The sequence below is a fragment of the Labrus mixtus genome, chromosome 14, assembly GCF_963584025.1.
Source record: "Labrus mixtus chromosome 14, fLabMix1.1, whole genome shotgun sequence".
Classification (NCBI taxonomy): Eukaryota; Metazoa; Chordata; class Actinopteri; order Labriformes; family Labridae; genus Labrus; species Labrus mixtus.
In genome coordinates, this window is record NC_083625.1 from 27717344 (window position 1) to 27738846 (window position 21503).

General features: G+C 39.7%; 1 protein-coding gene across 1 annotated transcript in view; it reads left to right on the forward strand.

The window, feature by feature from the left end:
• Positions 1-21503, forward strand: part of opcml (opioid binding protein/cell adhesion molecule-like) — a 227569-nt gene that overhangs the window by 202786 nt on the left and 3280 nt on the right. The window contains exons 4-5 of the mRNA XM_061056041.1: positions 19452-19589; positions 19995-20115. Of these exons, the coding sequence (XP_060912024.1) occupies positions 19452-19589; positions 19995-20115 (259 nt within the window). The remainder of the gene's footprint in view (positions 1-19451; positions 19590-19994; positions 20116-21503) is intronic.

Below are 21503 nucleotides of genomic sequence, written 5' to 3' on the forward strand. Positions count from 1 at the left end.
TCCAAAATCAAAAGAGGAACAACAAGGAGCCATAAGGAAACCACTGGACTCACTGGAAACACTGTGAGATAAGACGTAGCAGGAACACGGGTAGGAAGACGGATAAACTGACACACAAGGGAGACTAAATAAACACATGGGAAAGCAGACACAGGTGAAGACAATCAGGGCGATCAAAATGGAGGGAAACAAGATAAAGGGAGGACAAGACAAGAAACACGAGGATAACTACAAAATAAAACAGGAAACATTAAGGAGTAAACTAAACTTAGAAATAAAGCATTGATAAAAAAAAAAAAAAATTTAAATTTAAAAAAACGGAAATGAACAACAGAGGAATAAAACAGGAAATGAATCCTAAACACTGAAATAGTCTAAAAACAAAGCGTAAGAATAACAAATCATGACAATTACCGTTAACAGCAATTTCCATTACGTGTAAGCAGCAAGCTAACACACTTTTTTTATTACTCCAATATTGAGATTCAGGTCGGGTAGTGCTGTTCAGTTCAGGCAGCTCAGGGAGAGTCACAGATCTTAATGACACAAATATATACACTATGACTGTTACAAATAGTGGCATTATGGATAAACTGTACTGGTATTTGCCCCCCACACACACACACACACACACACACACACACACACACACACACACACACACACACACACACACACACACACACACACACACACACACACACACACACACACACACACACACACACACACACACACACACACACACACACACACACACTCTTCCTTTGATCAAAGCTCAGAGGCTATTGGGTTTGTGTTGTTGTCGAGCCGGATGAAGTCAGTTCTCTTTACTGATGACACTTGTAATGAATCTTGTCCCCCGGTTGTTAAGAAAATCAATTGCTCGTCTCATTTGATGTGTAGTGCTTCTGGTGCTGTGCTGCTAATGCTCTCAAATAACAATGAACAAATTGCTCTATTTGTAGGTGAAGATCTTTTTTTTTTGTGTTTCTGTGTTAGTTTTTTTTAACACACATGGTCGTATCTGGAGCTGTTTAATAGAATCACTTTGAATGGATTCATTAACTGAATGTTATCTAACAATAGAACAATGCAATTGTTTCTGAATATTAAACATATTTCTGGATATTAATCTAATAATGTAACTCAGATTCAGAGATGACAAAACATCTAACAACAAGATAAGATTAGGCAGGACTTTGGTAAGGAGGAGATTCTTGTGCCAAATTGCTCCAAAAGTACAGTTAAAAAAAGAATAGCATAGAAGGTGGCCGCGGCTCAGCTGGTAGAGTCGGTCGACTCCTACCCGGAAGGTTCCGGCTCCTCCAGCTACATGTCTAATGTGTCCTTGGGCAAGACAAGGTCTTTTGAATGTGTAATGAATAAGATTATTTACTTCTGATGGTCACTTTACATAGCAGCCTCTACCATCAGAGTGTGAATGTGTAGGTGTGACCTGCAGTGTAAAAGCACTTTGAGTAGTCAGAAGACCAGAAAAGTGCTATAAAGCATTTACCGGTGTGCTGGAAATTTCTGTTAACAATGCAAAGAAAGGATCATGAGTCAATCAATGTCTTTGTTTAGTTTAATTCTTCTTGCAAGTAGAAGGAACAAAGCTTCAGAGTGTCAATACAGTCTGAAGGAAAGCTTGAAGTAATCACAAAATGCTCGGGGTTATATACACATGCTTCACAGAAAAATCTTCATGCCTATATAAGATTGCCGATACAGGCGCAGTCAAATATCAAATACATTTTGTCATACATTTCAACATGCCGCACAGCAGTAATGTCAAGGAAACTTCAATATAGCTGGAACAGATGTTTTTTTCACTGTAGTGCACACACATATTTATGTTTGACAAATGCATTTCTGACAGTTCAGTCAGGAACACTCGTCATGAATTTAACCATTTTATCGAGAAAAAAAATTGGAAATACAGTTTAGCTTGGCGTGGAAGCCTCTGCTCGAAGGATGCTCCCCGGGTTAGCTGAGCAGCTTGCCACAGCTTTCCCCGGAAAAGCAGTTCTAAACCCCTACATGGGTGAACCAAAAGGCTTGAGGCAGAAAGGAGGCGACTGGGGTGGTGGAGGCAAAACTTTGCCAGCAGCAGCAGCAGAGTGTGTGAAGAATTGATGAGATGGAAGTTGTGTTTAAATGGACTGCCTTGAAGTGAGAATGAGCTGTGATTGGTGTGTGTGTGTGTGTGTGTGTGATTAGAAGCAATGATTCAACCAGCTACTAATCCCTAGAGTTGATGTGCACACAGGTGGTCAGGTCACGGACACTGTAGCTTCAGTGTTTAGCCAGCTCTGAATCGGTTTTGAAACCTTTCTGCTCTCTAACCTCTCACCATTTTTCAAAAGAATCTCCAATATTAATTCTAGTTTTACCATGTCACTGGTCGTGAAGCTAATTTCAAAAAATGCAGATGATTTTAGGATGGTTAGAATTATATCTGAACCAGTTTTTTGATTAATTTTTGGGCTTTTTGTGCCTTTAACTGAGAGATATGACAGTGGATAGAGTTGGAAATAAGGGAGAGAGAGTAGGGTATGACATGCGGGAAAGGAGCTGCAGGTGGGATTCGAACATGTATGAAAAATACAATAATGAGTCCGTAGAATGTGTTTTATTTTGAAATTGACCAGACGATCTCTGTGTTTTTCCTTGCCTGACTTCCTGTCCGGGTTGTACTATTCGGTCCACCTTGATGCTAGTTTGCAGCGTGCTCCGTCCAAAAAAAGGCTCATAGCATATTTGAAACGGAGCAGAGCATAGTGGTGCTGCTGGCACGCTCGAGGGAGACGGACTGCGTGACCTGCTGTGGAAACAGGAACAGTGACGATAGTGGCAGCCAACGATGGCATAGTATGCTGCGGTGACGGACTGTGGCGTTTGTGGAAATTGGGAGTTAGATACAAGGAGCAGGAGGCTCCAAGGCAAAAATGGTTGGGAACCAGTGTACGAAAGGATTCCCTATTTCAAATGTTTTGTACATTTAATAAAAGTGAAATTATAATAAGTTGATAAATACCATAAAAAACAATTACAAACTGCAAAAAAGAAACAATGAAGACCCAAGAAAACAGACAAGAAATTGCTTACTGTGGATCTACAACTGACTTGAAATACAATGTTGTGTTGATGTCTTTACAGTAAATCATTCTCCCTTTGTTACATAATCTTTGGTTGAACATGTGACTTTATCCCTGTCCTGAATTGGTTCTACATTTGATAGAGATGTTTTAATTAAATTTTAATAGTCATCTTCTGAATGTTAACTTGAAGAGATTTTCAGAAAAGGGAGGTTTGCTAGTTTTAGAGATTAATAAAACACTGGAATCAAACTTTCATGAGCTGCAGGTGTTCATTTTCCCTGCAGCTCGTGAGGGCAGTAAAAAAAAAAAAATCTCTCATGCACTCCCATTATTTTCTTATTAAATGTCAGCAGGCTCTTAATTAGTCTGCTTACAGTGTGAGCACATTTGTCTCAGGAAACACTATTCTGGGCATCTCATCCAGGAAAGCTATCACAGGGTATTGTCAGTCAGTGGTTTATCATGAAATCATTTGCACCTGGGAATGTAATAATAGCTCAAATGTTACCCTGTAGGGTGTTAGCATTAATTAACGAACTGTGGAGCTGTGTCTGTGTGTGTGTGTGTGTGTGTGTGTCTGTGTGAGAGGATACGGAAAACAGCGGAACGGAAGAAGAGGATAGTGATGATGGATGTCACTTTTAGGCCCAGACATAACTCGTTTTCTTTTTCCTCTAATGAATAACACTGAAGGCATCAAGACAAGCGCACATTTCTTCATCCTTATTCAAACTGTATCTATTTAAAAACTCTACCCTTAACCTTCAGGTGATTACATTTCACCACATTACGACCCTTGCTCCTCATTGCATTCAATACATTTGTATTCAGGCGACAACAGAATTAAAAAAAAAAAAACATGCAGTGAATTTTGCACCTGGTGAAAAAAGCATAGCGTACTCTCAGCTAGCTGCAGGGTCGGCCAAACTGGGTTTAGAATTTTACTGTAGTGTACATAAATATTATTTAATAATATCATTAGAAACATAGGGAGATCATTTCTTCCTCATTATTCTTTTTTTTTTCAACTTGGAACAGGGATGTCAATGTAAAGGTGATTCTATTGTACGTTTGGGAACTATATAGGTTAATTTCACATTATTGCAAGTGAGTTAAAGGTACAATATGTAGAACTTTATTACAATATTTACATTAGAATTTGAAAATTATTATATAAAATGACTATTTTTTTGTTGAGTACTTACATAACCAATATTTCAAACAGTTATCAAAGCCAGAGAAATGTTGCCATCTTTTGTTATTGTTCGATAACGTTGAGAGTCCCCTGGCAGCGGAATCTACAAACTGTGCCTTTAATTTTTTATGCAGGCAATGCCAATGGTCAAGTCACAAATGTCCTACTAACCTATCAGCAGATTTGGACTGGACAATTATTTTCATTTTTCTAGAGATGGACCCCTTACCTTAAAACAACATTATTATATGTTAAATGGACCAGTCTTCTGACTACTCAAAGAGCTTTTTACACTGCAGGTACACACCTACCCATTCACACACTGATGGCAGAGGCTGCTATGTAAAGTGCTCATCAGTATCAACGAAGCACATTCATACACTTTACAACCTGACATTTATACACTGCTGACGTAGCAGCAGGAGCAACTCTGGGTTAAGTGTCTTGCCCAAGCACACATCCGACATGTGGCTGCAGGAGCTGTGGATATGTGATATGATAAATCAAATTAATCTGTGGCCCCAGAGGACTTTAAGGCACCCAAGCACCTTGTTATTACAAATATTTTAACGGCAGCATAATGAAGTCTGAATTCAGCTGCCTCCCACTACAGTGGCCTGCAGGAACTCTAGCAAACAGCGCTAAGACAAACACGTTTATCTATGCTTCAACAGCATGGGATTCACAGTGCAGGTACCCTTCATTTAAGCCAACAGAACAATAACGAAAATACTTCAGTTTATGTACTATAACCTGCATGCTGAGAGTCCCTCAGCAGCTGCCATGTTTGTTTTTTCTCCCCTGTTTTTCACTGGAATCAGAATGTCTGTCGCTGTAGTTGCTGGGCAGTTTTCAAGCTTTTATTTTGACTTCATTTTCCACCTCAAATAAATGTGTTTTTATCAGAACAAATCATTTTTATTTTGTTTCCACCTTTTCATTTTATCACAACATGGAATTGAAAGAGTCTGGGTTTTAAGTAAAGCTAACCTTTTGACAAATGTGGTACTATTTAACCTCTCATCCAAAATCAAGCTGAGGTCTGATCCCTCACTGGCTTCACATATAAAAGATGTTGGTATCCTGCTGTCTGCAGGGTACAGGATTCAAATCAAACTGCTGCTGAGAGACAGCATGAAAACAAATTAAATTAAGTCAATTTTGCTGATTGAATAGTCTGATTATTTACTTTACATTTCTTCAGTCCAGTGATTTGGAACAAATTATTTTTTGCTGTGTAAAAATAGCATAGGTCTTTTGCACTTTAGTCAGAGAGGGATGCAAACAGTAAACCCAGGAGCGTTGGACTTTACAGCAGAATAAGAACAGGAAGTGTAAATAAGTGGTGGTAGGTTTGCTGACCTCACACTGCTGGGATGATACAGTGGTTTGGAGAAACAGGAGGCCGAGAAATTGAGACACCTGACCGAGCAGCTGACAGTGAGGCGGACATCCTGTGGTCGACTCACACGGCTTTGTCGCTGCACTCGACCTGTTTACTGACTGTGTGCGGTCAGAGGATGGTGAGGCCACCGTCTGAGAGTAAAACACATCATCAGCTGGGGTCAGCAGAATAGAAACCCATGACCCAAGAGTTCAGATAGCCTATAGTGTTAAAGCAACAAGCTTACATACCTCTACAGTTTTTCTTTCAATCTTCTTCTTTTTTTTTAAATCAGCAGATAGAATCATCCGTTACCTCGTTGGTGCGATTTATGTTTTTGGATCTAATGAAACATTAATCACCACTAACCAAATCAAGTATAACATTTTCAATTAGTATAGTCATATAAGTATTTCAGGTTTTAGATTTTCTTGTAACCTAACTAACCGAAACGTTATAGCAGTTGTGATGAATAATTTCTGTCTAATATAAGTATATGGGTTTCTTTGTATATGTGTTTCTGGAGTAGAGCAAGGTAAATTACATTTTGCCCAAAAAAAACTTTTTTTTTTTTTTTTTTTTATGTAATGGGCTTATTTATAGGCAAAGCTTAGAGTGCAAGCAACAAAGGAAAGGACCCAAATGCAGATAGAAATGAGGCGACCGGTCACCATCATTGACTTATGGTGTGTGAAAGATAGCTTGTAACTTGTAACAGGTACAACAGGCATGTAGGTTGCCACATTAAGGTTCAAGTAAACATACTTTAGTAAGTCAATGGTTTCTTCAGTGAATTGGCATGAAAAAAAAACATTGAAAATTTAGAAAATTAAGTTAAAAAAGAAAATAAGAACATTTGACTTCATCTTAATTACACTGTTTGTCTGGAACTTGCGTCAATGAAAATTAATTGATAAAAAGGAAATTTAAAAAAAAGTTATGCGAGGCAATGTGTGCAATAACCTAACATCATTGAATGTATACAGATATTAATTCCATGCAAAATATGAGTTTTCATCTGTTTTATATGGTAAATGGTAAATGGACTTGAGCTTGTGTAGCTCTTTTCTAGTCTCCTGACTACTCAAAGCGCTTTCTACACCGCAGGTCACACCTGCACATTCACACACTGATGGCAGAGGCTGCTATGTGACCATCAATATTACCTAATCCATCTTTTCACATTCATACACTGCAGACAAAGCAGTGTGAGCAACTTGAGGTGATGTTAAGTAAGTCTCAAAACCTCCTAAAGAGCTGTGTCTGACCACGCCCCTCTGGAAGGGGCTGTGGCTCAGGGTTTTCTTGCACCATGCCCTCTTGTTTACGGTGTGAAGGCAGTCTCAGAGGGCAGAACAAACACCTAGCTGTGGGAGTGTCACCCCCTGGGGGAGGGGTTACTGCCCTTTGTGATGTCATGAAGGGAAATCTCCAAACGACCTGTTTGAGCACACATTTTCTGAAAAGTGGAGCAGGCAAAAGACGGAGAGGATGGAATTTTCTTATGATTGGGGGGTTTGTAGACGGACTAGAGACACAAATTAGTGTTGGAAAAACATGGTAAAATGTATTTTTGCATAATATTTGACCTTTAAGGCATATTGGTTATACATTTGAGATGGATCTTAGTGGATGCTTGTAGTTATTTGGTAAAAATATATTATCTTTAAATTGAAGACAATGAAAGGTGTTTAAATATCAGCCTCAACTATCCATTACACAACTATTTCTGTTGCCTAATTCTATTGAAACTAAGACCAGTCGCTTTTTAAAAAGACAGATGGTAATTAAGAGAAGCCGCATTGGTTAATATTGATGGTGCATGCTAAACGACCACAGGAGCTTTTAAGGGCATATGGCACCGGTCATACAGGAAATAAATGGCTAGCAGCAACAGAAGGCTGATGTCTTCCTTACCTTATAGCTGACAAAACAGCTTTGGTATAATAAATCACACTGAACACTGTCCTGGTGGAGAGGTGACAACGTGTCTGACTCTTAGATCGCCCAGTGGGACCTTCTCAAGCTGGTGCAGAGTAGTTACTGCTTGCAGTTACACATTTCAATCAAGTAATTATGATGGATGTCAAGAAGGACTGTTAAAATGACATATTGATTATGTAAAAGGTCTACACACTTTATTCTGATGCCAGTGTATGAACTGTAGTAGTAATATTTCAATGCCAGCTGCTGTTTAGGTCGCTGATGGTCTGGTTTGCTTTTGTAAGTTATAAAGAGGCATCCAGGTTCATTTCAGTCTGTTTAAAAAACAATTAAAAACTCCACACGGGAGCTTTTAACTCATACTGTAGGATAATTCCAGACGATGACCCAGGCATGGTTTCTAAACAAAATGATTTCAGGGCTTCTGGTTGGTCTCAGTAACGTAGATAACTTATGCAGGACATGTAAGAAAAGCTCACACTGATCTACTTTGTGTGATGCTTGCCCTACTTTCCTTGAACTCAAACAACAGCTGCTGTGTACTGCAGGACTTTTAAAGTCAAGTGACAAACTCTTTAGTGTAAAATAACCTTCTGCAGAACTCCAGTGCTCACGCTAAAAGCTCTGGCAAGGTAAGCAATACATGTCACAAACAGCAATTTTGTAATGCTTAATGTCCTTGTCTTCACTTTGAGTTTTCCCCAAGGATGAGAATGAACTCAATTTGGGCTCTGTATGCATTTGGAAAAAGTCTGGTTTCCGCCTTTTTGGCTAAAGTAGAACTGCACATCATTTTATACATCAGAGGATTTCTTTTTCAATGACATTGTTCATCATTAAATAATATGCTGTGCAGCAAAGACAAAAAAACGTTCAGCTTTACGTTTTTCTACATGACAATGACATTAGAGTGCGACTGATTAATCGGCCAGCCGATAATAGCTTATCCAGTGAATAGCATATCAGCTTTATTGCAGGTATACACCAATATTACAAGATTTATTCACCAGTCAAATAACATTTAATGTGAGTATCATTGTATTACACTATCAGTTCTCTTCCTGGCTGTCACCAGCAGAGTGTGCTTAATGGATTATAACAAAGCATTATCACTCTCCAGACTGCCGTGATGCACATACATGCCTTTACGTTCCAGTTTCCATCTTGTCTACGTTATACTGTATACCTTTTCCACGGCCAATATTGGTATCCAATTTTTTTCTCTTCCAATATCCATATCGGTATCGGCCCCAAAAATCCTATATCGGTCGGGCCCTAAATAACATACTTGGCAAATGGTCCTTATACTATATGTTGCTTGAACTAGTTGTTTAAAAATTCCCTTGATTGTACGCTAGCCCAAAAACAAGTCCTTAAGGGAACATGCAGGCCTTATCTGATTGTTTAAAGCAGCTCTGATACAGTCTCATGGGGGGATTGATTTCCTGAAAGCATTGAGTCAATTTCTTCTTGCTTAGTCGTCAATGTCCCTTCTAATGGCTTATGGAAAATGGGCTCTGAAGCCAATCGAAGGTTTTTTTTTTTTTCATTTTTATGACTGGATTGTATCCCAGGCAAGTCTTGAGTCACAAAATGTGTAATGAAGCATCAGCTCCTGCATGAAGCAAACTTTAGCACAATACGATGGCATATTAGGACATTTAAATGTGATTTCTATCTTGCTTTGAGATTTAAAACAAGTCTTCCATTTAATCTCAAGGATCAGAGTATTGTTTCCTGTTCAAACTTAGACAACCATTTCTTCACATGAATACCACTCCTACCTGCCTGTAACTGCCTACCTGTATGAGGTTAAAGAGAATGTTTAACAGTGATGGTTTGACAGCTGTGATTACATAGTGTTCTTCTGTTCAAGATAAATGCATGTTGCAATTGGTTTCTAGGACAACAAGAGAGCTTTTGTAACCGTTTTTGTTCACACTTCCTGCTGCGACATTATACTCAAAAAAGGCGGTGATTATGTTTAAAATTGATTCTTCAATGCAAGAGAAACTAACAGGACACAAAAACAGAAGCCTTCTCTCAAAGCTGTGGATTTTTATATTTTTTCATGATTTAAAACATGCTTGAATAAGATCTGTTGGTGTTAGTCTGTGTGCTATGTTAGTGTCATGTAACGACAAAACCAGCTTCATTCCTTTGTTTCCTTTTTAAGTGTTCTAACGACGAGCAAGAGACACAGCACGCAGCACAAAACAGCGTTTAAGCAGAGCAACGATACACTGCGTCTTCACCCCAAAATCATGTTTATACAGTTTTTTCATTCTGCATCCTGTGTGAAGTAATATACCACAGAAACTCTTTTTTTTTAAATCTATTAGTCATATAAACCGCAGAAAATGTAAAAAAAAAAAAATGGGTCCAGGTGCAAAACTACTGGAGTTACACATAAATTACAAGTCTATGGCATCAAGACGAGTAGTTTGCTTCTTTAAGTCTTATGTTTGTTTTTAGCAGTTGTCTCAGGTAATAAAAAATCAAGAGCAGAAAACTGGTAAGAGCAGTTAAACCCTTAACCCCATGGGACGAGGGCTATAACCGCAGCTCTGCAGCAGTGTGGTAATCCTTAGAGCCTCATGGGACACGAGCGAGGATGTTGTGGCCAGTCCTGTTGTCTATGTTGTGAATTAGTCATGTTCCCAGAGCTAAATGCAGAGGACACAAAAGAAGAGAGACCCAGAAACAAGAGAAAACTGGAATACAGCTAACATGCAGGCTTAATAGCAGTTTCCAGACTCCATGCATCTTGCATTTTAAAGGGATATTTAGGGTTATTTGGGCCGTTTATAGTTAGTAAAAATGTGACCAGGACACTCTCGGCTTGAACATTCTGGAAAAAACACAGCCAGAACAAACTATGACATCTAAAAAACAAGGAAGTTTGTTTCAGCATGCACTGGCCACAGTACTTTCTGAGCCAAAATGCTGAAATTCACATGGCATAATAGAATACACTGCATTACATGCTGGAAACATAGAGCTGTTTTTATGGAAACAAATATAGTGCTGAAGGAAAGGGCAGTTTATATGGTGTTTGGCAAGGGCAAACTCTCTGCAACAGTCCAAACTACTTACATCCAGAAAACCTGCTGCAAATTTGGTAAAATGTGCTGCAAAATCAGAAATGAAGAAAATGTAAAAATATAATGGAAACGCTTCAGGCCTGTGGGGGGCGCACGGTGGAGCAGTAAGTTGTTGACAAGAGAGTGTGAGGGAGACAAGGAAGTGAACTTATTATAAGACCATATACTGACTGACAATACGTTAGAAGAGTGTTTCTGAGGACTTGTGCTACTGTCAACTGTGCAAAAACACAACTTTAGAACATGTTACACAAATCAACAAAACTTAACTGAGTAATGGTGTCTGATGGACAGATAGCTCTGCTTAATTAGCCCATGCTAAGTGTAGCTTAAGTTATCTGTGCAGCAAGTGGTACACTTAGCTGTCTCTGTCTGACTGCAGGCTCTCAGGAAGTGTGTTAGTGAGGAAGCTCAGTTGGTAATGCAGCTATGGCTAGCTCCAGTCACATGAAGCCTGCTGTTAACGTACTGTAGGTCCATCGTTAACACAAGCCCTAAAGTGGGCAGATAAAGCAAGCTACAGTTACTGCTAGGTGTGACAGTGTTTGCCCTTGTTTACCACTATACATTTTTGTAAAGATTAAAGCTAGAAAAAATATCTAGAAATACAGAGTACACTTAAACTGAAATATGTAGGACGTTTTAAGTGGCTAAAGTAGGCCCAATACTTTTGTTGTGACCAGTCTAACTGTACATAGCTAAGCTTCTGTGTAGAAACTTGGCCAGCTACAGTGCATAGTACACTGATCATTGGTAAATACCTCATGCAACCCTTTTCAAGAAAACCCTGACTTATCAATTTAGATAACAACTCTCACATAAGAGCCATTTCCTGTACTGATCATGTCCACCTCTTCTGTGCAAGCTTCTGCTTTACATCAACTCTGCACCTAACCTGTCTCTGTCAGTTGACAATAAGAGTTATGTGCATCTTAAATAAAAGTTGTTGACTTTCTTAGTGCAAAAGAACTTACAGCACTTGAAAGGTCTTTATTTGTAAGTAAAATCGAGCTCTATAAAAGCATTTTCTCCTCACTCTGTCACATCTTAGACTCTATTATTCATACACTTTATCTCTATACTTGGTGTGAGAAATACTCTTAACAGTGCCAAGAAAGGGGAAAAAAACGAGTGTGTAATCTGGGAAAAGTGCTTCCAGTGCAGGAGGAAAGAGGCTGTAAGAGGATTGGTTGTACCCGGCCACCTCCTTTGAGACGGTGCCAGAGGATATGGCCACGCTGTTTCCTGCATTGTAGCGATGTTCCCACTCCCAGGGGGAGGCCGTGAAAGGAGAGTGAAGGTGGCCCAAGGTCGTCAAAAAAAAAGATAAAGACGATGGCAGATGCAACTAAACTTTCAACACCCAGACCGACGCCTCGGGCAGAGTTATTGGTGGAATGTGTTGGGAAGGTGAGGGGAGAAGAGGAAAAGGCCAGGAGCTGATGTCAGCAGGAAACCAGTCCTGAGAGAGACACGGTGCTCAACGGGACAGCTGGAGTGTCAAGGCATCAAATGGACCATGGACTGTTTCAAGTACCGTCTGCTGTGTGAAGGATTGAGCTTAGAGAATGACCACAGGGCTATGAAATGGTCACAAACCATGAAACTCTAGAATTACCTACTGACTGCTGACACACTGCTTCACATCAAGTGTCTTTGTCGGGCAACTTACTCCCCGTCCTGTTCATTGAGGAGGACCATCCTACTCTGCAGCCAAATATTCTGCATGCAGCCGTTTCTTTTATACCTATATAGGGAGGCAATTACCTACCTGTATGGAAAAAAATTACGTGTTTGATTTATCCATCTTTTTCTGTGTTTCAAAGACACTGTTCTCTATATTAAGGCTAGAAAATGACACAGTGTGATAAATAGACTCCAGGTAGGTGTTAGTTTTCATTTCCAGCTAAAGCTTTTCAAAGCTTACCTCCCTCCCCAATGACGAATAGAACTATACATAAGAGCTTTAAGCCTAATTATATGGACTATAGAGTGACTCACTCACATTCATACTATACATAAAGTGGTGACTCATACAGTCAGTATGCTATTTAAGGCTTCAGCAGGTTATTGTGCTACTGGCCAAGCTCTTTGAATGACATTTCCCAATTATGGTCACACTTTAGGGCCCAATTTGAATGATCAAAAGCGCACGGTCTTAAGCACATGGCGATAAGTGTTTAAGCCCTATGAGGCCGCTTGAATAGCAACATGCAGGGTATGAAGAGGTTGGATTAAATGGCTTGATTATACAAAGGTCTGATTTGGGAGGGACGTGAATTAAACCAATCAGAGAGTCAGCTCTCGTTGCCTTTAGAACTAGGTGCACTTGCAGGTGGGTGTGTTACTATTTACATGCTGTATTTCCATCTTTTTCCAAAAAAAATGGTCCAGGCTCTGGCTGGCTCACCTAACTTCTCTCCTTGCATTGTATACCTGAACACACAGAACACTGAGTTACAGATTTAGATAGCTGATTCCATAGGCGTAGAATTGCGTATGGACCGCATGGACGTGTCCATACCAATCTCAAACGATGGCTGAAATGTCCACACCAATATTAAGGTTGAAGGAAAAAAAAGGCGCCTCATGCGGCAGTGGGTTAAATCCTTTCCCACTTGGGCACTGCCTCTCAAATACGTCTTTGAGACAGGTCTGTTTTTTGATTGGCTTAGCTTCCTGTAGGCTGTCGAAGTTGTTTCGCTTGCAGGCTTTGCCAGTGTTGACGAGAGAGAGGTCGATACTGTTGGTGTGCAACACATGTACGAGGATGTCGGGCAAGAAAAGAAAGGTGGAAGAAGACATTAGAAGATATTTCACGAAACAAAGTGTAAGTCACCTGAGGAAAATAGTCCCCCGTTTGCATTAGTGTCCCATTAACAGTATAGAGGTGACACCACAAAGTATACGAGTTAATGCCCGACGAGGTGTCCAATTATCAGTAATGAATGGACGGCGTGGAGGCAAGAACTGTCCGACAAGTTTTCCTGCCTCCTCGTAATTACATTGGGTTTTTACAAAATAATGGATCTTCAGTGAGTGAAAGATTCATAACGGCTTTTATGTAGTTTTACATTTTGGATACTAAGGCTATAACAAGGTGTCATTCTCTAATAGATTTGATTTGAGATGTACATGATTCCTAAAAAAACATCCCAAAACACCTGTAATGTTTTGAATATGTAGAAATTTATGAACAATACAGTTGAATAATTAATAGTATTTCAAAAATAATTACAATTTCCTATACATAGTAAAGAAATTTCCGCCATAAATTAATTCAGAAAAGGCACAAATTGTTGCATAAAAATTCACCAGAATGCAGGAAATGAAGTGTTTGACGCTCAAAATTCTCTTTCTTTGAATTCTGCATGTGTAAAGGAGTCCACTGAATTATTTTTTGATGCCATAGGTCCTTCTCTTGAAGCACCGGCCTCTCTCTGTGGAGAGGCTGAATTGTAAGAGTTTCCCTCTACCGTGCATTTATATATTTATATTTGTAAATATTTTTTATATCTTCAATTCCTTTTACTTTAGGACATTGCTTTATTATTACTTACAATATTCTTATAATTATTTCCTGGTAGTGACCGAAAAAAATAAGATCGTGGATACAAGCGGCCGGAATGAGTTTCCTCCGAAGGGTGGCTGGGCTCAGTCTTAGAGATAGGGTGAGGAGCTCAGACATTGGGGGGAGCTCGGAGTAGAGCCGCTGCTCTTTCGCATGAAAAGGAGCGAGTTGAGGTGGTTTGGGCATCTGTTAAGGATGCCTCCTGGACGACACCCGTTAGAGGTTTTCCTGGCACTCAACTTGGAGGAGACCCCGGGGCAGACCCAGAGTTTGCTAGAGGGATTATATATCCCGGCTATCCTGGGAACGCCTCGTTATCCCCCAGGAGGAGCTGGAAAACTTTGTTGGGTTGAGGGAAGTCTGGGTTGACTTACTGTGCCTGCTGCCATCATGCCCCGACCTCGGATAAGCAGAAGAAAATGGATGGATAGATGTTCTTGTACTTATTTCCTTATTTGTATATCTTATTGTATTAGATGTTTCTATTTTTCTTATTGCTGTACTGTGTATAAAAAGCAGCTGCAATGACCAATTTACCCTTGAGGGATTTATAAAGTGATTCTGTGTCGCTCATCATAAAATAATGGCAGGCTCTAAACATTTATTTGCTTATTTCTGCTGCTGGAATCCTTGGCTATATTCTCTTCTGCGTGCGTTATGGCAACTGGCTGTATTGATAGCTTATCTTGGGGCTCAGTTGTCTGTGACCCTCAGCTACTGTATGTGTGTTTGTGTGTGTGTGTGTGTGCATGTTTTTTCCTTGTATTAAGTGGTTATGATAAAGAACAAAAGCTCACTCTCAGCCCTGGGTCAAAATAAAAAAGTAATAACTCAGAGGAATCAGCAAATACAAAATTATATTTAACTGAGCAGTGAGAGTGCTGCTGCTGTTGTGTGTGTGTGTGTGTGTGTGTGTGTGTGTGTGTGTGTGTGTGTGTGTGTGTGTGTGTGTGTGTGTGTGTGTGTGTGTGTGTGTGTGTGTGTGTGTGTGTGTGTGTGTGTGTGTGTGTGTGTGTGTGTGTGTAACAAGTGGAGTGGAAGTGCACTCAAATCTCATTGATCGTATACCATCCAGAATGAAGAATCATGGGGGTAAAAATGTCTTGATATTTAAATTCACAACACCATTTCTCAGGTTCCTCACCCTGGCTCTGCCTTCCCTGTCCTCTTCCTCACATATTTTCTTATCTCCTCTCTCCACTCTTACATAAAAAACATAAAAGACGAGAATGTTAATCACATTGCTTAGATATCTTTAATTCATAAATTGTATTTTTTTTGTATTCTTTTTTTTTTTTATGTCTTTTTAGGTGCCTAAATGTTCTTTGTCCACAGAATGTGGTGTCTTGGCTACAGCTGCTTTAAAAGTGTCATTTCCTGCAAAAGATTAATAGAGTACCTATCTACCTAACTATCAATCCATACATCCATCCAGGGGGGATGGAGCATGCAGCCCAACCTGGTGGGGGTGATGGCAAGCCTGAACAGGCATCTTAGTTTAGTCTGCCTCTCCCCTTGGCTGTTTGGGGTGTCCTTACAACGACAAACCCTGAGCAAGTTTTCTCATTCCTCATTTGTGCTGGGGATCTACTCTGCCACTGGGCCATCAACCTCAAGGTCCTGGCTCCTTCTCTGCCCTACCTCCAGTCCGCCTGAAGGTCCATGTTCTGCCTCTGCTGTATGTCGGCACCAGGATTATTTGCATTTTTACACTTACTTTACATAATGTTGCAATAGCAAAAAACATTAATACATGTGGGTATGGTGGGCGGTGAGAGCTATCATGCAGGGGTTGGCCTTGGGATGCTGTATCCAACAGTTGATCCTGTCTGAAATGTCTTGGGCCTTTACTGGATGAAACATTGCCCCAGTGAAGTTTTGGCTCTCGCTTGCAATATATGTTCGTGGTTGAGTTGTGAGAGGTTCGATCTGTTGAAAGTGGCCACTAAGGTTCATGTAAATTATCGGCGGAGCAAGAGCATGGGGAAGAAGTTGCAAAGTGAGGGGAGGGCGCACTTCCTCACTGAGGGCTTCTCATTAGCTAGAGGAATTTGAAGTTTATTTTAAAATATGATTAAGTATTTTGTTAATCGAGTAAAAAAGTATATTAATAGTCTGATCTGCTAAAGAAATAGAGCACCTACATTGGCAGGTTTGCTCATGTTGATGTAACATTTTGGAGTATCTTCAAATGCTTAGAAGGGCGTGGTCAAACAGCTCAATTGTATTTAAAGCTACAGACACATAGAGCAAGTCTGAAAAAAAGAGGGTTTTTTGCAGGTTTTATTAAATAAAATGTAAAAAAGGTCAGGAATGTGTCAGTGTAATGTGAATATCTCTTGGAAATAAATGAATGCATGCGTGTATTCAGTTTTTAGAAGCAGCTATTATAAAAGAGGAAACTGAAAGGCTAAGTGTTCTGGAAGTGTGACACTTTATTGCCCATAAATAACACTGACATAAAGGAAAGTGATATTGTAATGCTTGTAATTGGACAGCAGTAATCACTCTACAAAAGCTGCAGAGTTGTGTCTGAGCAGCAGAGCTCCTTCAGCTAATGGCGAGTATCGCTGAGGTGATCCGCTGAGTGCTTTTAGACGCTCATTTGTGCCGTCTGCCACCCGGTACTTAAACAGCTCTCCTATTAGTCATCCCGTGATGCTATACTGACACTGATGTGGCGGGATTATGGCCATCGCTGCAGACCACTGATGTGGGAGTTGATGATGATGATGGTTATTGTTTTTATGTTCATTCATCCCAAGTAATATTCAACAATCATTACTTTTTTTACATTTAGTCATTGGAGTCATTTAGATCGACAGTTATTTCATAATACTTAGATTATCTTGTAGTATTATCTTGTTTTGTTCACTCTGTTCTGTTTCTCAACTGTAATCCATAATGCATTGATTGCATTATACTCACTCGTGATCTCTAATTTGAATTTCTAACTAGTTACTGTAAGAGATATTTCCCAAGAACAAACACAGAAACACATGCATAATGAACATCCCTCCTCAATAGTGGGTTGAGTTGGAGTCAGCAGAATTTAGAAAAAACCCACACACCAGTACAGGACATATCTTCATTTGTTCTAAGAAAAAAAACACACCATATTTCAAACTGTTGGCACGCTCTGAATTCTGATTGAATTGCAGTCACTGAAAAAACACATCTGATGTTTTCTTAATCAACACGATAACGATCTTGTTAACTCAGAAAAACAGGACTGGGGGCACCGGTTGCCTCGTGTTTAGTGCACGCACCCCTTGTATGGAGGCTATAGTCCTCCAAGCATTGCCTATATGTGAGTGTGCCCTTACAGAACCATATAGTACTGTTTTCTCTATCCAGCTCTTTTTTTCTGCATCTCGCTCTAACAGGTACCAGGTGATGGCTGTTAACACGAGTCTGGTTCTGGTCGAAGCTTTTGCCTTTTAAACGGCAGTTTTTCATTGACACTGTTACTGTGCTAAATGTTAAAATCTTGTTTTAAGTGCTGTGCTCATGGAGGATTGTTGGTTGTTTATGAATAATATATTAAAGAGTACTGTCTAGACTTGTTGCTATTTTGTCTTGAGCAAAAAATTTTGAATTGACGTTTAAAAAAAATTAATAAAAGATTATTGATAACTCAAGAGGATTTTGTCACCCACAGTCAGCCTAACAAAGTTATCCATGATGGAAACTGGTAATTACCAGGAGTTGCAGTTCCCTGGCTTTATGCAACAGGATAATTATCCTTACCCTACAACCTTTTCAGTGAATCCCCAGCCACCTGCAACAGTGTCTGCAGCTAAGGATGAAAAAATAAAAACCATGATGATATTATGCTAATTTAGTAGTATTGCTGGATTGACATTTCTACTGATTGGGATTAGTGCTCCTATCAATTCTCCCACCCACTCAGCAACGGCTTAAGGTCTCTCTGTCACCAGAACATGCTTTTAACATTGCTGGTGTCAAAGCTAATTAATGGTGTTACTCAAGAGGGCCTGTTTTGATGCAATTAGTGTATTTTCTTTGTGTAATGAGAGCATGCCCCCAGAAGTCATTTTTACTTGTGTAGACATTTACAGAGAGCAGAAATCTAAAATTGGGGCACAGACTGCTGTTGTGGTTTTTAATGATGATTTTACTATTTTCTACAAATTAAGGTCTACACATCATCATACAAACAAAGGGTATCGAACAACTGATCGAAAGCTGGTGTGGGATCTAAAGCTGGTGTGGGACAACTTATGTCATACACTAAAAGACTGAAGAAACGTATTTTAAAATGCTAACATCTGACTCCCCTTCTTATCTAAAGACAGCAGCTCACAGAGTTTCTAGACACAGATTAAGATTTTGAAAAGACTTGGGATCTTCTAGGATCACTGACTGCACGACTATGTTTACATTCCTTTTGAGATATCTTTCCATAATGCATAAGATGTCTACATAAATACCATCAGACATAGTCAATAAGAAACATTTGCTTATTTTTTAACATCATTGATCGATTTACTCCAATGTCAATAAGATGATACGTTTTTCTTATAAATGTCGTGGTGGAATGTCAACTAACGAGTGAAACAATTATGACTCAAAACCAATGCTCAGGAATTATGTGCTCACATTGAACGGTCTGATTGTCAATCACGACCTGAGAGCTCACACTGAGTGTGTTAAATCACTATGGACCACTGACAAGTTGTCATTAAAGCTTCCTTTCAAAACTCCCACAGAACGAAGTTTATGATATACATGTCTTTCGTTGCCATGGTGATTTCAGATGCTGTCTGACAGTTTGCACAGCAGAATCAGGAGAAAAGGCCTGAAGTCATGGAATCTGCTTGTGGCTCTGCTCTCACAAGACTATGCAGTGGTACTAACAAAATTTCAAACATACAGCCTAAAACGCTTTTGACCGATCGGTAGCAGCCGGCTGTCATACCCTCTGAATACTGCATGGTAAACAAGGTGTAATCTAGTTCATCTTCAGCCCGTTTGCAAAATCAGTCATGTGACTCAAAAATCGGGTCAAAGACGGCATCGACTCGTTCAGTGTATTTCCACCACCTTACTGTGATGCAGAGGAACTCAAAAACAAGAAATAATTACTGATGCATGTTTTTCTCTTTGTTGCTTTTCTTCTCCACAGGCACTCATAAATTTGTGACGGAAGGGGAATATCTGGAACTGAGAGGCATCACCAAAGAGCAATCGGGATCGTATGAATGCATTGCTTCCAATGACATCTCAAACCCTGATGTCAGGACAGTTCAAATCACCGTCAATTGTAAGGGCCAAGCTATCACATTTATGGTTCAAACAAATGGGGGACATGAAAGATCCTTACCTGGATATTTTCTTAATCGCACACTGATTGGGGGAACTCAAGGGTTTTTGGATTTTTCTTTTTCTAAGTGTTTTACTGATTCTTCCTGTTATTATATAAAACTGTCAGAGATGCTTTTTATATTAAGATAAACTGAGATTATACAATCGTATCATAGCTACAAGTGATCATAAGAAGATGTATAGTTTAGGATTGGTGAAGGTTCATTGGATGTAGTAACACATCGCTCACTCACTCCAATCCTTGGTTATTATTCTGCCAATAAACAATTACAAGGTATGAAGCGAAAGTCTTTTAATTATGCAATCTGTATAATGTAAAAACACATTTAACTTTGTTGTTTAGACCCTCCATTCATCTCTAAAGCGAGGGGCACAGGAACGTCAGTTGGACAGAGAGGAGTCCTGCAGTGTGAAGCCTCCGCTGTGCCCAGGGCAGATTTTGAGTGGTACAAAGAAGACCGCAGGCAAGTTTCTTATCTGAACTCTGTGATATCTACAGGCACTGAATTGTTTGAAGTCAGTGGAACATCATACACTTAAAGAGAGACAATTCTGCTCCAGGGTGTGGACAGTTCATGTGAAATAAGACGGACTACATTATCTGAAAAATGTATAGCTTCAAACAGAAGTCTTTGTTTCATATTAAAGTTTGTGCATTTGTCTTTCAATCCATGGTTACATTTTTTTTTTAATCATAGTTTGTATTAAAAAAAAGGCATAAAATCAGCTGCCAAAGGGGCAGAGGCAGCTTTTCTTATTTCCACACTGTAATTGGTTTATGTCAGTGGGATGTAGGGATTGGAGATTAAGAGGATATCATGGTAAATGCAGTCTCTTCCAACTCAAGGCGAAAGAACGGAAATGCTTCTGAGCAGCCCGAGAGACGGTATTAGCAAAGCCTATGTTACACTATTAAATGGTCTCTGACAGAGACAAAACCGTTGCTCTTCAGTTCCCAAAAGACACATTTTCTCCACAAATAAAAGATGGAAGACACTGCTGGATAAAAAATAATGACTCATTCAAATTTGAAATACGGCACTGACACAGAATCAGAAGGGAAGTGAAATGAGTGAAGGAACTAAACATGAACAGTTACCAAAGTGAGGTGGGAAGCTGTTTTCAGTTTTTTTACTATTATGTGAACAATGTCAGCCTTTTATGCCAGCAGGAATAACACAATTACAATTTCACAAAGAAATAAAACTCCAAGTATTTGTGTTTAGCTGAATCTGTATATAGTATAAGAAGTGGACATAGCGCTGATAGGCTGCATGGTGGTGCGGTGGTCAGCGCTGTTGCCTCACAGTTAGAAGGTTTCTGGTTTGAATCCTCGTCAGACAGGTCCTTACTGTGTGGGGTTTGCATGTTCTCCCTGTGCCTGAGTGTGGCTGGTTGTCTGTCTCTATATGTCAGCCCTGTGATTGACTGACGAACAGTGCAGGGTGTACCCCGCCTCTCGCCCAATGACAGCTGGAACTGGCTCCAGCCCCCCGCCTCCCTGAACGGGAAAAGCAGTATAAATAATGGATGGATGGTCATAGCCCTGATGCCACTCATTGGGTTGTGGGTTCCATTTTTGTTGAGTTTTGCATTGAACCCATAAGTAACTGCTAATGCTAAAAAAAAGAATATACAAGGCAGTCTGATAATTCACAATATCGATTATGTATTTTTGGAAAGTAACCCACACAAAAGGCTACAGGAAGTGTGCTCGCTCCGAAAGATGAGTTGACTATTTAGAGATATCAAGCGGATGAAATATCAAGTAGCTAGCTCCGTTGTTGCAAAATAATGCTGCGCTGCCGTGATGTTACCACACACATTTTCAAAGATTCAATAAAAGGACAGC